Below are 17,905 nucleotides of genomic sequence, written 5' to 3' on the forward strand. Positions count from 1 at the left end.
ATTAGTGACATCAGTGATCATCTTCCAGTGTTCACAATCTACAATGAACATTATAAGAAAAAACAGGTGGAGGCAAAAAAGACTTTTCAAAGATTGCGTACAGAGGACAGCATCCATGCCTTCAAGATAGGACTAGAAGAACAAAGTTGGGAGAGTGTCTACAGTGCAATAGATGTGGACGAGGCATATGACAGCTTCATTGGTACTTATATGGAGCTCTACGATAAGAACTGTCCCTGGCAAGAAAAGCCCAAGAAGCAAAAGAGAAACCAGCAGCCATGGATGACAAAAGGACTAAAAAACGCCTGTAAGAAGAAGAAGATATCATACGGGACATTCATCATTCAATAGACTAAAGAAGCAGAACAAAAGTATAAGACTTACAAAAATAAGCTGACAACTATCTTGAGAGTGTGTAAGAGGGAATATTATAGTCATGTACTAAATAAGAACAAAAATAAGATGAGAGCAACTTGGGGCATCTTAAATAGTATTATAAAGAACAACTTTAAGAAAGCAGACTATCCTCCCTATTTCATGGTTGGAAAACACTTACAGGAATGACATGAATGCGGTAGCTGAAATGTTTAATGAATATTTTGTAAATATTGGACCAAAACTGGAAGAAGAAATTCCAAAACAAGACACAATTGATGAAGGGAATGATATCATTGATAGGAATCTTAATTCTATGTTTCTCACTGCTGTAACCAAAAAGGAGATCACTGACATTGTTAACCATTTTAAGGCAAAAACATCAACTGATTGTCATGGAATGGAAATGGAAACAATTAAAAGGGTCATCAATGAGATCGCAGACCCGTTAACATAGATTAGTAACTTATCATTTCAGACTGGAATATTTCCAAGCAAAATGAAAACAGCCAAGGTGGTTCCAATTTTCAAAAAAGGAGACAAACACCAATTTACAAATTATCGGCCAGTTTCCTTGTTACCACAATTCTCTAAAATTGTGGAGAAGCTATTTAATAATAGGTTGGACAAATGTATTAATAAGAATGAATTATTGGCTAGCAGTCAATATGGTTACAGAGCCAACATTTCAACTTCTATGGCACTGATGGAAATCACGGAGGAAATCACTACTGCTATGGACAACAGAAGATGCGCAGCAGCAGTATTCATGGATCTGACAAAAGCCCTCGATACAATTAATCACACTATCTTAATTTCAAAATTAGAAAGGGACGGAATTAGAGGATCAGTTTTGAATTGGGTTAAAAGCTACCTAGCAAAGAGGAAACAATTTGTAAAGCAAGGAGAATATACATCTGGGAGTTTAAATACCACGTGTGGAGTACCCCAGGGGTCCATACTGGGACCAAAACTGTTTAATTTGTACTTCAACGACATTTGTAAAGTAACAAAGGACTTAAAATTGGTATTATTCGCGGATGATACCACCGCTTTCTGTTCTGGTGAAAGCACACAAGAACTCATTAAAAAGGTCAAGGATGAAAAGGTCATATTAAAGTCATGGTTTGACGGGAACAGATTATCTCTGAATTTAAGTAAAACTAAAATAATGCTATTTGGTAATAGTAGAAAGGACACGTACGACCAAATACAAGTTAATGGAGTGGATATTGAAAAAGTGGAAGAATATAAATTCCTTGGGGTTGTAATAGATGAAAAAATGAGTTGGAAATCTCATATTAAAAATATACAACAAAAGGTGGCGAGAAATATCTCTATATTGAATAAAGCAAAATATGTTCTTGATCAAAAATCACTCCACACTCTGTACTGTTCCTTAGTATTACCATATCTAATGTATTGTGTGGAAATATGGAGAAATAATTACAAAGCAATCTTCACTCACTCACTGTACTGCAAAAAAGATCTGTGAGGATCATTCATAATGCCAAGTATAGACAACATACACACCTTTATTTTTAATATCACATATTAGTGATGATCATTCATAATACCAAGTATAGACAACATACACACCTTTATTTTTAATATCACATATTAGTGATGATCATTAATAATACCAAGTATAGACAACATACACACCTTTATTTTTAATATCACATATTAGTGATGATCATTCATAATGCCAAGTATAGACAACATACACACCTTTATTTTTAATATCACATATTAGTGATGATCATTCATAATACCAAGTATAGACAACATACAAACCTTTATTTTTAATATCACATATTAGTGATGATCATTCATAATACCAAGTATAGAGAACATACACACCTTTATTTTTAATATCACATATTAGTGATGATCATTCATAATACCAAGTATAGACAACATACAAACCCTTTATTTTTAAAATCACAGATATTAAAATTAGCAGATTTAGTACACTTTCAAACTGCTAGAATAATGTATAAAGTTAATAATAACTTGTCAGCCAAAAACCTCAAACAGTATTTCTCTATCAGAGAGGAGAAATATGATCTTAGAGGAAAATTAAACTTAAAACATTTATATGCCAGAACTACGCTGAAACCCACAGCATTTCTGTGTGTGGGATTAAATTATGGAACGAATTGAGTAAGGAACTCAAAGTACAGAGATGAGCAAATTCAAAAAACAATACAAGCAGTTGATGTTTGCTAAATACAAGGCAGAAGAGTTGATTGTTCTGTCAGGTTTGTTATTTTTTGTTTTGTTTTGTTTAAAGAAAAAAACAATTTATTCATATTTATTTAATTATTTATTTATTATCACTTATTATTATTATTACTTATTTATTAATTTTTTGGGACTTACCGTTATCTATCATGTATTATCCTGACTATCACAGAAAACATGACATGGAATGCAGGAAGTGAACAACATGTACTGTAATAGATGTAGAATGGATGGGGGGTAGGATTAAATAAGCTTTGCTTCTTCCTACTCCTTTTTGGACATGTGTATCTGTGAAAGAATGATTCATGAGATGTATTCCATTGGAACCTTCATGTTCAAATAAACTAAACCAAACCAAACCAATCTTGGGGTCCGAGTCCCGGCTTCACGCCGATCTTCACAGTTTTACTAGTTCAATATGCCGTTTTTTTTTCTTTCACTTAACACACCTGCGTGGAACTTGTTGCACATGTACGAGTACGGTACCACTGATTTAGTTTCCACTCTGATACGGAGTAAAATTGAGGCTGGTATCAGTGACACCGATACATTGTGTAAATTCACCTAGTGATGTCCGATACCACTGATTTAGTTTGCCATCCGGTACGGAGTAAAATTCAGGCTGGTATCAGTGATACCAATACACTGTATAAATTCACGTAGTGATTTGTGATACACTGATCTAGTTTCTCATCCAATATGGAGTAAAATTCAGGCTTTGTGTAACTTCACCTAATGTGTGGTAAATTTAAAAAAGTAGTATATTTCATATTGTAGCAAAGCAAATAGAAGACATTTAAATCACTATTCATGACATCAATTATGAATATGAATACAAGAATGTAACGTACCCGGCTAACAAATTAACATTCCAAGAATGTACTACAAGGGGGTAAGTTATGTAGTACACTGTTGATGGTGTTTAATCCCTAGTTACCTAGGCGGTGCAAGACCCTTGCTCCCTCGTGTAAGAAGCAGGCGCACCTGCCTACCTGACTACTCCGTTCAAAGGGTTACGGTCTCTCCCGTAGAGGGAAGAGAAACCTCTAAGTCAGGGGCGAGAGGAACTCACCCAGGTATTAACAGCCTCGGTAGTGCAGAGGCGGCCCCGCTGCATCCGAGCCGCGCAAGACCAGAGTAACCCAAGGTTGGTCGTACGAGACGTCGGACCCTCTGCTTTTACGACTGCTTTCTCTCTTAATGGATAGTTGCTTTTGGTAAGGACCTGGGGTTATTTACTCATCTATCAGCAATCAGAGGGACCTGTCTTTACTGAGTTTACCGGAACAACCTCAAAGGAATCTGTCTGTAACACACTGCTTACTCTTTTACCTTCAAAGAAGATACTGGGTGACAACTCTTAGTGAAAGAGTGAAAAGCTTTATTAGGAAAGTTAGCAAGGGCATTGAAGCAGGTACTCTATTGACTATAAGGATAAACTGTACTTAACGTCAGACTAGCCGCAATGAGCTCCACTCACATGTACCTAGATAGAAAGAAGCGCAAGGCCGCAGGCCAGTGCCTCAGTCCTACCCCGATGATGAAGCCGGTAGTGAAGACAAAAAGTCCAGTGAGGATGAGTTCGCTTCTTGGGGATAAGTCTAGTTGATGCGGGTCGGGCGTCGGGTGATCAGGCCTTCGACCTTCCCTGGTTGTCCTGACGGCTCTAGGTTGCTCCCGAGAGCGGCAAGGCTGGGGACCGCTGCGGTGACTGGCTCCGTGCTCACTCAGGCTCAGCTCTTCTCTCGGTAGCGTCGCAGACAGAATCTTCAATTGGTGTCTCAGGTTCATCTGAAAGACGGAGTCTTCTCCTTCTGCTGGGCAGACGAGTTGAGTCCAATCTTCCTCCAGCAGTCCCAGAGCTGTGTTGCGAGCCTTGGAGCTTCGGAGATGCGATCCAGGAGAGGATCACCTGGAGCCAGCGTCGATTGTAGAGCGCGTCCTCTTTTTATGCTGTCTTCAGTCTCCGCCTGCTCATGGGAGTGTCCATTACCTCATTCTGAGACCTCCCAGAGGAGTGTCTTTCCCAGAATAGTTTGTACTTTCCCCGACCGCGCTGATTCAGCATGACTCATCTCCTTGGTTGAACTTGTGTCCTCGTTTGACCCGTCCTGGACTGCCATATTTGGTCATCATCCTGTCCTGAGATGAACTCAGTGGGTGACCGCAGATGACTCCTTAGGTGTCCTCAGCTGAACTCCTAAGGATGTCCTTATATGGGTTGCCTGGCTTCGCCATTGTACTGCAATGACTATGACCCCTAGTGGCCTTTCACCAGACTACCGAGACTTAATGTTCTACTTTGTGGCTTAATGATTATGGAGGAGCTCACATTAGCGTCAGTTACCTTATAATCATTAACATTTTAGTATCAAAACATGTTATTTTAACATCACAACATGTTATTTTAACATTCAGTTCAGCACCAACATCGGAACATGACATTCAACTTGTAAAACATTAACACTTGTTTTCATACAACCTTAGACATCAACCTGTTGTTCTGTTTTACATTCTCAAGGCCATAGGACTATATGCTTCTATTAAATCATGTTACTGAATAATACTGATTATAACATCATAATATAAGTAATTTAAGCATTGCGATAGTTATGCAAGTATCCCTATTGGCGTGTATTGCAATGGTGTGTGTGTTTGTCCCTATAAATGCACATGTATACTAACATGAGGTACCAACTAACTTGTGTATTATATGGTTACATTCCTAAAAGCGACAGAGTGTTTGAGCATGCTAGACTGTGCTTTGTTCCTTGATTATTACAAGTACTTTTGGTATAAAAGTTGGCCTTTTAAGAGGTGTTGTACCTAGGTCACTCGACAATGGGGATGCCAAAAAATCCCAACTATCCCTACAAGTGTAGGTTTCCTTTAATGAGGGACCCATAGGAACATTTTACTGCTCAAAGCTTGCTCTTCTACAGCTTCTTCTTGTGTGTCTTCTCATTCTCATCTCAGCCTCATTTTAGTCTGTTTTGTCAAAAAATGTTTCTCCTAAAAACGCCTTAGGAGAAATAAAGTGAGACATCCACCAGAGGAAAATGTTCGTGCTCAAAGCTTGCTCTTGTATAGCTCAGGGGAGATTCTCAGATGTTCAAAACACAAAACAGCTCATGCTTTTGATCCAGCATATTTATCCTGCATCATTTCCAAATCCAAAACACTGACTATACGCCATCATCAGCTGAGGTTATGCACTTAGTTGGAAACATGACCGCATGGGATGTACATTTGAATGACTACTGGAAGTAGTACCACGGTAGAACCTCGGTTGGGCTCATTCATCCGTTCCAGACGACTCGGTCCCACTCTGAAACCCAAACCGACTCTAAAGCGAATCAAATGAGTCCGTTCCAGAAAGCCAAACATGTGAACACAAAACATGTTTTCATAGTTTGACCTGCAGAAAACAATTGGAAATGCATATAAGTTCCTATAAGTGATGAATGAAAGGGAGACATGAACATTTAAGGCTACTTTTACCTTTCATGAAGACATGATTGTTGTCTCTGCATTCCTTTGCTTTTCACTGCGATATAAAGAAGCCAAAATGAAGCTCCAGAATGCCAGAATTGTGATCAAGAAAGTGAAAAGCACTCTTGAATTCAAGAACTAAGGCATAGCAAAGCACCAAGGCAGTGTCTGTGTTGATCTTGCTACCTCATCGTGTGTTTGGCAACAATTACATCTTCAATGAAGGTAAACATAACCTTCAATGTTCATGGATCCATTTCACACATCATTGATATGTATTTACATGTTGTACGCATGGAAAACTGTGGATTGTAAAACTATGTCATTGGATGTAAATCTATGATTGTAAAACTATACAAGCGTGTTTTCTGTTCACATTCTTGAGACCTGTGGCGTTAACTGTTAGTTAGCAAAGAACCGCTAATGACATCATAGATAGAGCGATGAGGCTGACTTCGACTTCCTGTTTCCAAGTATTACCAAGCTAACAGGCTGCTAACAAGGAGGCTTTGGGATCAAAATACATGAAGAACACAGTTAGCCTTGTGCAGCGTATTAATAACACAAAATGCGTGCCACATCGTACACTAACTGGAAAAGGGAAGCAGACCAACACAACATTTTCAAGGTGAAACACACTAACCAAGCTGGATGCTAACCGAGGTTACACTGTATACCATTAAAGAGGTTACTGGTATCTTGTGTTCTGTGACAGCAACATCATCCCAAACCTTTTAGGATCAAGAAAGTTTCTGAAAGACTCCAAATGTATTTGTTCACTTTCTCTGGGTATCTGAGGTTGATTGTGCCACAGGCCATCAGGCTCCTCAACGAAGCACTCGCACACGCCGCACGCAACACACGCACACACTCATAGCACTTTATTTATTTATTTGTATTATTTATTTGTATTAATGTCTCTTCTGTTGTTGTTGCTTAATTTATTGGTATATATGTTTATGTGTTTATGTTTCTTATGTTCTTATTCTTTCATTTGTTTTCTTTCTTTTCTTGGGAGAATGAACAGAATAAGATTTTCATTGCATGGTATAACTGCTGTTGTACTATCCACATGACAATAAAACTCTCTTGAATCTTGAATCTTGAATCCCATGAGTAACAGACACACGTTGACAGTCATTCAAAACCTCCATTCCATGGTTGACAACGGACACCGTTGGCTGATATTTTGGCTGATATTTGCGTTGAATCTATGACTTCCTTACAAAGGTACAGGTGGGCTTTCCAACGACATAGTGGCATGAGTTAGCTTTAGGGCTATGCATGTCTACTTATGTACAGTGGAACCTTGATTAGCATTATTTGGTTACAGGTATAGTTGGGATTTATTGACATGAACTTGTATGACATTCCCATCAGCAGTGTAGGACATTAACAGAAACTTACCCCCGACTTGGTCCCCTAAGTCCAGTTCTGGTGGGAACGTAGTTCCAGGTAGTGGCTGGAGTTACACAAGTAAGGAGTTTGGCTTCTGAGAACAACATGCGTTCAAAAGAGTAATACATTTGCATCACAAAAGCGCCTCGAAAAAAATCTGAGCTCACAAATGGCCTCCCGTTGCATCCCTGTGCATTGTCACCTGTCCATTCCATCCTGTGTATGTGATGAAGACGCTCACGTCTTCTTCTGCTGTGGAACATACACGCAAAACAAGATGGCCGCGGCGCTCTGTCGCAGAAGAACATGCGAGCATCTTCGTCACACACACAAGAATGGAAAAGCGACAGTGTGCAGGGAAACGGCGGGAGGCCACTTGTGAGCTCTGATTTGTTCAAGTAGGCATTTTTGTGATGTAAATGTGTTCCTCTTCTGAACGCATGTTGTTTTGAGAAGCCAAACTCCTTACTTGTGTAACCCCAGCCACCACCTACGACTAACTACGTTCTTCATCACCAAAACCCCACCACAACTGGACTTAGGAGACCAAGTGGGGGTAAGTCACTGCTGATGGGGATGTCATACAACTTCATGGCAAAAATTCCATATTATCCCTTCAACAAAAAATTCAGGCCACAATTTTGCCTCGGTTTGCGTACATTCCCCAGTTAGCGTCCAATATGTCTTTAAAAACATAAAAGTGGTGTTGAAATGAGCAAATAAAACTTATTCTTAGCTGGATTTACTCATATTGGGACATTTTGAGTCTCATAACAAGCTTGTGATTCTCCAAAGTAGTATTTTTACCCTCAGAAGTAGCATTTTATTTCTACCTTCATTCCTCCCAGGAAAAGGTTCCCTCTAAAAACAAGTTTAAAACAACTTCATGCAAGATATTTGTGCTTTTAATAAGTAGAAAATCTGCCAATGGAAGAAGTCAAAATTGCCTTAGTGGGATATTTAGAAATAAGATATTATATTTAAGCTTTAAAACATCAAGTTGATCTTAAAATGAGCCAAGAAAACTCATTCTTATTTATATTTACTAGTATTGTAGTAAGTTTATCTATATTTACTAGTCTTGTCAAGTTTTGTGTCTCACAACAATCTTGTGATGTAATATTTTTCCCTCAGAAGTACCATCTTTTCTTTGCCTTCCTTCCTTGTCACCTTCTTCATTTTAAATTTATTTCATGCATTTTGTGGTAGAGCACATTTTCACAGTTGGAGCATAAAACATGAAATAAGACCCCTAGTCACCTTTACAGCCCTATTATTCATTATTTACACCACATTGTGCAACTCTAGCCAGCGAGCAAGCTACAGAGCTAACCAGTTAGCCTTGAATTTCGTTTTTCTTTTTTTTTTTTTTTTTTTTTTTTTTTTTTTTACCCCTGTCCTGTCCAGCCTTTAAGGCAGATAGAATTGTAGATCTAAATGCCCTCAAGTGGCAAGTAATCTGTTCGCCCTCAACAGATTTACTCTTCCCCTGTTATACAAAATTTATTTGACTTATATGCTTGTTATTAAGCATATTTGGAGCGACCGGACAAGGAGGGGACAGAGTAGAAGAGAAAAGAAAACGGGGGGGGGGGTAAAAGAGGGGGACACAAAAAAAAAAGATAGAGACAAGGACAACAGCAGCAACAACAATTGTGACAACAAGAACAGAACAACAGAAACATACAGAACTACATCAGCAAATAAATGTCTGTGACAACTATAAAGACCCTGACGGAAAGGACAAAATAATATCAACAACCACAATGACAATACTGCATTGAAACAGTCACACATAATAGTAGTAATGAAATGATGAACTATGATAGTGATCACAATGACAATACTGCATTGAAACAATCACACATAATAGTAGTAATGAAATGATGAACTATGATAGTGATCACAATGATAATACTGCATTGAAACAGTCACACATAATAGTAGTAATGAAATGATGAACTATGATAGTGATCACAATGATAATACTGCATTGAAACAGTCACACATAATAGTAGTAATGAAATGATGAACTATGATAGTGATATCAATGATAATACTGCATTGAAACAGTCACACATAATAGTAGTAATGAAATGATGAACTATGATAGTGATCACAATGATAATACTGCATTGAAACAGTCACACATAATAGTAGTAATGAAATGATGAACTATGATAGTGATCACAATGATAATACTGCATTGAAACAGGCACACATAATAGTAGTCATGAAATGATGAACTATGATAGTGATCACAATGATAATACTGCATTGAAACAGTCACACATAATAGTAGTCATGAAATGATGAACTATGATAGTGATCACAATGACAATACTGCATTGAAACAGTCACACATAATAGTAGTAATGAAATGATGAACTATGATAGTGATCACAATGACAATACTGCATTGAAACAGTCACACATAATAGTAGTAATGAAATGATGAACTATGATAGTGATCACAATGACAATACTGCATTGAAACAGTCACACATAATAGTAGTAATGAAATGATGAACTATGATAGTGATCACAATGATAATACTGCATTGAAACAGTCACACATAATTGTAGTAATGAAATGATGAACTATGATAGTGATCACAATGATAACACTGCATTGAAACAGTCACACATAATAGTAGTCATGAAATGATGAACTATGATAGTGATCACAATGATAATACTGCATTGAAACAGTCACACATAATAGTAGTAATGAAATGATGAACTATGATAATGATCACAATGACAATAACTGTAATGCATATCATTGTAAATTTTGTGTGTACAGGTACCCGACCCCACGGAGCAAACCCCTGTATCCCCCCCCCTTCCAAAAAAAATAAATAACTAAAATAAATTAATTAATTAATTAAAGCGCACACACATACACACTCCTACGCACCCACGCGCACGCACACACACACACATACACGCACGTATGTGCACACACACACACGGACACACACACGTGCACACACACACGCGCATGCGCACACACACGGTGGTCGACTGCCCTACACCTGGAAGCCTCGCTCTGTCCCCCGTTGGTAACCCAAGGAGCTGCGGAGCCGGGGACCCCGGGGGTCCCAGACATACAACTCAGAACTCGCGGCGCGGAGAGCGCGGAACGCCGGGGAGCAGGCACCAGGCCACCCCATCCCAATGGTAGGACGCCGCCAGCAAGGCAGACAGAGGAGCCGGCGAAGAGGAAAGCCGGCAAATGAGCAAGTGGGCGGGCAAACAGGCGAGCAGCCAGGCGAACCACCACACAGCGCCAGCCGACACCCGCGGGGCAGTGTTAAAACCCTTGTTACCAGGTGGTGCAAGACCCTTGCCCCTTCGTGCGTAGAGCAGGTGCACCTACCTCTCTGAATTCTCCGCTTAAAGGGTTAAAGCCTCCTGTGTTAAAGTGGAAAAAAAGGAAACTCACCCAGGTTTTTACGACATGTAGAGGCAGCCCCGCTACATCCAGACCAAACACAATGGAGTAACCGTATTTAAATTGTACCCAGCACTAGACCCTCTACTTGTAGTCGCTTTCCTCCATAATGGTTTGTTGCACTTGGTATAGACCTGGGATATTTTACTAATCTGTTAGTGATCAGAGGGACCTGTTTATAATAGCAAAGGTGTGACCGGAACAACCTAAAAGGGATTTTCTTATACAAACAGCTTACTCTTTTATCTCACAAGACGCAAAAACAACAGAAAAGGTGAATGAAGGAAATTTAATAGTAATTTGGCAAGGGCAAAAAGAACCAAAGTTATAAAAATGGGTCCAAAGTGTCATGCACTGGTGAGAGTAACTAGGACCCCACGATGCAGGGCGAGCAGGTGCGGAGAGTGCAAGAGTTTATTCAAGAGTTCCAAGGTAACAAGGCAACAAAAAGAGTCTACGACCAGAGGGGTGTAGGGAAAAACTACAGAGCAACGAAAAATCACTGTGGCGTACGGCCAACAGGAACAAACTAACCTTAGCGTAGAACAAAAGAATCTAACCAGCAGCCGCTGGGATGGCGAGTTAACAAGAACAAAGGTAACACTAGCAGAAAAGCGAGAACTAGGAGCTTGGGAGGTAGCTGGGTCTCAGGCGAGAGTCGACGACAATCAGGCACCGGACCGCAGTCCTCCCACGGCTTATGAATGGGAGCAGGGATGATTAGTGGCAGGTGTACTGCGGAAAGAAGACAGCAGGCGGCAGCAGAGCGACAAGAATCTTAACACAAAGTGGTTAAAAATGAGGCGTGGGTCGCAACCACCCTCTCAGTCTTATCCCTAAATGAGTAACAATCATGCCACAACAACATCCAGATAAAAAAGTAAAAGACCAAAGTAGTACTTTGTAAAATCCACTGCTGGGAGGAAAATCCCTATCCCATAAGTGAGAATCATCAATGAGCACTTTTTGATAAATCTTCCTTGGTCTCCTGCAAGGATCTAGTTTGCAAATGTAGGTAGAAGAAAAGGAGCTGTATCTATGTGTGGCTATCTCCAATGTCCCCAGGCACCTTCTCTCCTCAACACTGCTCCTTGCTGGTTGCTAGGTTGGTTGCTGTGTCTGTGTTTCTCCTGACGAGAGAGCGGACAGCTCTATTCGTTTGCAGAACAAAGTCACAGTTGTAGCCAATTTTGGAAGATACAGCTATACGTATCCTGAGGACTCGCAAGGAGAAAAAGCCCCAAAACCTCTCGGGTGCGGTTTTTATACCTTTCCGCCCTTCTGGCGTCACCGCACCAACTTTCTCACACAGTTATGCTGGTACCAGCAGAACCAGCTGGTACCAGCAGAACAATAAAATAGCAAAAAATAGAAAAACACGGGAGAGTGTCACAGAGACGTCTGCCACGGAGGGCAGATAAGGTCACTTTCCCACCCAGCAGTACTATTAAACACATGTATTGCGAATGGGAAATACATGCCTCGCCGCTTCTCACAATAAGCAGCGCTTCCTCAAAACAACTCGTGTGTGTGTGTGTGTGTGTGTGTGTGTGTGCGTGTGTGCGTGTGTGCGTGTGTGTGTGTGCGTTCTTGTGCTGGTTCCCTAAAAATGCATCGCACTCAGCGAAGGTTCAACTAACTTGTGTGTTTAAAATGTGGTTTCTCATAACAGCACTTTAAGCAAGCATAAAAAGCATAAAAGAAGTAAATGTTTCCCTTCAGTAAACATACCTTCTTTCCGTAACCATTGTTTATACGTCAGTATATACATATTCTCCTTTAATCAACGCGAGGTTAACCACATATACACAATTGCATAGCAATAAGCACAATTGCGCAACACAGTATCCCTCCTTATGTAACCCTCCTATGTCTGCCCATAATGGCCATATATGTCTTTTTATTATTTATTTTTAAAGACTTTGGTATTTTATGGCGTCATGATCCACAGGTATACATATTGTATATTGTTAACAATTGGTTACCCTTCATTCTTTACCTCACCAGTCACCCCTGGCTGGGACCCTAGACAGGTGCTAACATTCCGGGCCAGAATGTACCTGGACACGTGCAACAATTAAGAGGTAGTGTCACTCTCCTCCAGTCACTTATGTGACCTCATCGTCGGATGCCTTTTAAGGTCATGCTCAGGACCCAGTCTTTTCACAACAGTCCTTCAGCGGGCCACCCCAGGGAAAGGTAGGCGAACCAGACAAAGGCATCCCACAAGACAGGCCACCCCGGGCGAGCCACCGCGCCGCGATGGCCAGCAGACTGGTCCACGACCACAACACCGACCCTGGCGGGTAGGCGCCGCGGAACAGGCACGAGGCACCCCAATCCAGCCCACCCCACCCGTGTATGTGATAAGGTGCGATTGTGTCTATCATGCAATTAAAAAAAAATAAATAAATAAAATAAAAGAGGACAGCTTTTAAGAGCTGGTCTCTGTGTCCCTGAGGGGTGTATCTGTGTGCATGTATATGATAGGGGTGTATGTGGGTTAGGGTTAGGGGTTAGGGTTATGATCATAGCTAATGATGCAATTAAAATCAAGGGACAGCTGCCGCTCGGTGTGAATTTATTTTTTCTAAACGCACGAAACCCAAAAATGACCACTTCCACACGGAATGAGAGGAGACCTTGTTTTCAGTCTACCATGTGGGACATGCCATGACTTCATGACTTCATACTTTGCTCATCAATGTTTAGTGTCGTTACCTCCACCTAGTGACCAGAATACTACATATGGCTTGTATTTCAATATGTTTGACTAATAATAGACCACAGTCTACCACCAGACAGCCATCATTGATTCAATTGCGAGGGACGACTGTATAGACGTGTTTACCCAGTCCTGGTGATGTGAAGTCTGCTGATCTGCAGTCATTTGCATAGCTGGGACTGCATGATGTCTAAAAGAAAGGATACACAGTACATCATGAATAATGACATTGAACATGAACGGTGGAAAACAACAAATTTAAGATGACAAATGGGCTGCCACTAAAATAAGAAGCATGCAAGTTGTTATGAATGAGCAACATACAGCACGTGTACCAAGCAAGTGTACCATATACAGTAGTTCCTCCCCACCTGAGGTGCTCATCTTTCATTCAAACATGAACCCATTTACATCTGACTTCATTTTAGTGCGGAAAAACTCACTTGAAATCATATTGAAAGCAGAAACAACAGTCGTTTATTTGCATCGTATTCAGCCTTTTTTTAACTGACTTTTTTACATTAGCTTTTGACGTTATTACGTTCTACAGTGTCCATACAACCAATAATGCAAAATTAGGCAATGATGTCATTTGGTGACCTCTTGTGACTTTCAGGACAGCCAGTATGTTTATTCTATTTCTTTATGTACGCCATACGTAACCGGATATGACGTTTACGTGCATTGGGTACGTGTTTAGGCAGCTCAGTCTTGGTGGATGTCATAAGGCCATAGAAACATCCACATGCTAACCAAGTATTTGAACAAGTCACTCCCCCCAATATATGACATATATGAAGTATGCTTACTGACCATTTATGTTCATACATTTCAAAAATAATAACTACCACAAACAAAAATGTCCACAAACGTTTATTTGACTAAATCATGATGTCAGCATGTTCTTCCAGCCATCCATTTTCTATGCTGCTTATCCTAATTAGGGTGGCGGGGGTATGCCGGAGCCTATCCCAGCAGACTTACACCCTGGACTGGTGTCCAGCCAATGGCAGGGCGCATTTCGACAAACACTCACATTCATACCTATGGACAATGTAGAGTTTACTAAAAAGACATTTTTAGTCAAAATGTCTTTTCTTGGAATGGTTCCTTCATGTCTGTTGAAGATGTAATCATCACTTGATGATAAGCTAGCAGTGTAAAGGTCACCAGTAGCTCAATAAGCTAGCAGTGTCATAGGTCACGAGTAGCTCAATAAGCTAGCAGTGTCAGAGGTCACCAGTAGCTCAATAAGCTAGCAGTGTAAAGGTCACCAGTAGCTCAATAAGCTAGCAGTGTCATAGGTCACGAGTAGCTCAATAAGATAGCAGTGTCAGAGGTCACCAGTAGCTCAATAAGCTAGCAGTGTCAGAGGTCACCAGTAGCTCAATAAGCTAGCAGTGTCAGAGATCACCAGTAGCTCAATAAGCTAGCAGTATCAGGTCACCAGTAGCTCAATAAGATAGCAGTGTCAGAGGTCACCAGTAGCTCAATAAGCTAGCAGTGTCAGAGGTCACCAGTAGCTCAATAAGCAAGCAGTTTAAAGGTCACCAGTATCTCAATAAGCTAGCAGTGTCAGAGGTCACCAGTAGCTCGTAATCTCAATACCAATGTATGTAGCGTGACTCGTACAAAAAGCTGTTATAAAACATGATATAATATTTGATCAAACTGATCAAGACAAGGGTTAGCATAGTCGGCACGTGCAAAGCATTAGCTTAATGTTGACTTGTGCAGGTGAACTTTACACGAGGCCTAACTGTTGTGATTGGTAATCATGTGTCATCCATCGTCATTGGTGGACATTTGTCAACCGTGTGGAATGAACTCCCAATTTGTCCTGTGTGGTTAATATTGTGTTTTTCAATAAAAGGACACTTTGTGATTTGGAGGAAGAATGGCCAGTCGGGCACATGCTAGTTCCCAAGACAGGGCTCGTGGTCAGGAGCCAGCTGCACCTGGAGCGCTAAGAACACTTAACATTAAAATGCATTGCTGTAGTCCCATCCAAGCGCTATAATGAATGCATACATTTATGATCAGCTATTCACTCCACATCCATCTGTCTATTTTGTAGTGTACAAGGACTAGCGATGTTATAAAACCTGTATTTTAGCCATGCAAAAGTCTGACACTTAGCGTGAGCGCTCATGTTAAGCATTGAACCTTATATGACGGCTTTAAGCCTTTCAAGGTCATGGATCGGAGCTTCAGCACAAGCAATAGAAATAACAAAGAATGTATATAGGATATGAATTCACTCTAATATCTATCTGAAGATTACATTTCATTAAAATCTGTGAAATACTGTTTTCCTTTGAACCTGGAATTACTTCATGTGTGCTTTACATTGTCATATTTTCAGCGTGGATGCCTTGATTGTCAATATAAAAGCAAATCAAATATGGATCATTTAGATGCCATCCATTTTCTATGCGGCTTCATGATAACACACTGATGCTATAAAACACGTATGTTCTCAAATGTTGGTGGATGTGATACATCCCTGGCATTGATGATAGCTGTGTGTATTTCTTGTGGTTCGTGTGGCCCTCATGAAAAATATGACACTTGATTTTCTTTCCTGGACTTTTTCATCCAAAATGTGAATGACTACTCTGTATGCACTCGGAAGGCTCAGTCTGGAGAGCCTCCAGCAGAAGCTGCACCACAAGCAGAGGGTGAACAGGCGAGTGTCTCAGGACGTGTTGCTGAAGCAGGTGTATTGATGCGCTTCCATCCAATCAATGCTATGGTGGTATTGGTATCCTCAAAGCCAATCAAAGCCATACTTGGCTGTTAAAGGCCACGGTGGCAGAGAGGCGTGGATTCAACATGTCACTCAATCTGTTCACTTCCTGCATTGTGTGTGTGAATATTTTCTGTTTTCTAGCTGGACAACAGATCTCAGCAGGATTTCATCAGGTGGAAGTGGGAGGAAAAGGTGGCGGTGGTAGAGATTTCCATGATGTCGGCAGACGATGGAGCGTGTCAGAGAGTCAAAGTCTGGTCTGTCACAATGTTGAAAAGTTGAAACATGCATATCTTGATTGGCCTCATAACTCAATATACTATTATTGACTATTTCCAACTTCTTTGGCATCCTCTCCTGCCCTGGGAGTCTTCTGTACCAGGACCACGTGGACTTCCAACCATCAATGGAGTCTGGTCGCCTTAGATCAGCCCTTCTATTTCAGCATGAGCAGGACCTGGGCTCAGATCACTGTCTTGATGGAGCCAGTCTGTTCCTGCCTCTCAGACTTCCTGAGCAGGTGCTGTCAGGCTACAGCATGCGGTATTTAGGGAACCATCTATTGTGTCTGATGGGATTTTGTTGTGGAAAATGGAATGTTTGTTCACTCTGCCTAAATGTCTGTTGTGTGTTCAGGAGACTGAGTCTACCAGGACGACAGGAAATGGGGAGGAAGTTGAGATAAGTGTCACCTTGACAAATGAACTGCCACCAACATCATATTGAGAAGGTGGGCTTTCTGGTTTGTCCATATGCGCTGTTATCTGTTCTAATTGTTCTATTTTCATATGTGTTCACACCTCTACAGTAACAGCATGTGAAAGTTACACACGTTGCTCCACAGCAACACATTCATCTAGTGGAGAATAGGGGACACTCATTTCGGCTGGCTGAGAGAAATGGCTAAATATTAGGGGTGTCATGATACACTCAGCTCACAGACTTGTTTAACTGAGTCCCAAAACAATGCAGGTACATTTTGAAATGGTTTATAGATTTGCATGCGTGACCCTTTTAACTGTTCAACTTTGTTCCACAAATTGAAACAAAAACTAAGAATTATCAAAGTTAAAATGACTGCATTTGTAGCTGCTACTTGTACTAATCATTTGTGTTAACGTGTAGTTATGTAAAGAAGTGTAAAATAGATTGCAATAGATTTGCTTTAAGTTTACCGAAAAGAACAGTTCCATGATGCTTGGAGTGCTCTACCAGGCAGTCATGAATGAGTCCCAAATAGATGTTTTGATAGAAGTCTTGTGCTGCGATGGTATTTTGATCCGACAAATCTTAAGTAACTTTGATCAAATGTAGAAATACTACAGCTTCTGCATAGACATGAACACCGAGGCAGCCGATGGAAGAGGAGAGCAGCCACATATCGCGAGGGAGTGATGCTGCAAACACCAAAGTAGGTTGGAATGCAAGGTTTATGGCGTGCGTGAAGCACTTGATATGC

The 17,905-nt window shown here is 40.6% G+C and overlaps 1 protein-coding gene across 1 annotated transcript; it reads left to right on the plus strand.

Annotated features, from left to right (window-relative positions):
* Nucleotides 1–13,231: 13,231 nt before the first annotated feature.
* Nucleotides 13,232–17,172, plus strand: LOC129194348 (piwi-like protein 1). The gene is made up of 5 exons (XM_054799518.1): nucleotides 13,232–13,275; nucleotides 16,330–16,414; nucleotides 16,588–16,703; nucleotides 16,780–16,966; nucleotides 17,083–17,172. The coding sequence occupies exons 1-5, from the start codon at nucleotides 13,232–13,234 to the stop codon at nucleotides 17,170–17,172; spliced, it is 522 nt and encodes a 173-aa protein (XP_054655493.1).
* The last annotated feature ends 733 nt before the right edge of the window (nucleotides 17,173–17,905 follow it).

Source organism: Dunckerocampus dactyliophorus, chromosome 14, assembly GCF_027744805.1.
Source record: "Dunckerocampus dactyliophorus isolate RoL2022-P2 chromosome 14, RoL_Ddac_1.1, whole genome shotgun sequence".
In the NCBI taxonomy this organism is placed as follows: Eukaryota; Metazoa; Chordata; class Actinopteri; order Syngnathiformes; family Syngnathidae; genus Dunckerocampus; species Dunckerocampus dactyliophorus.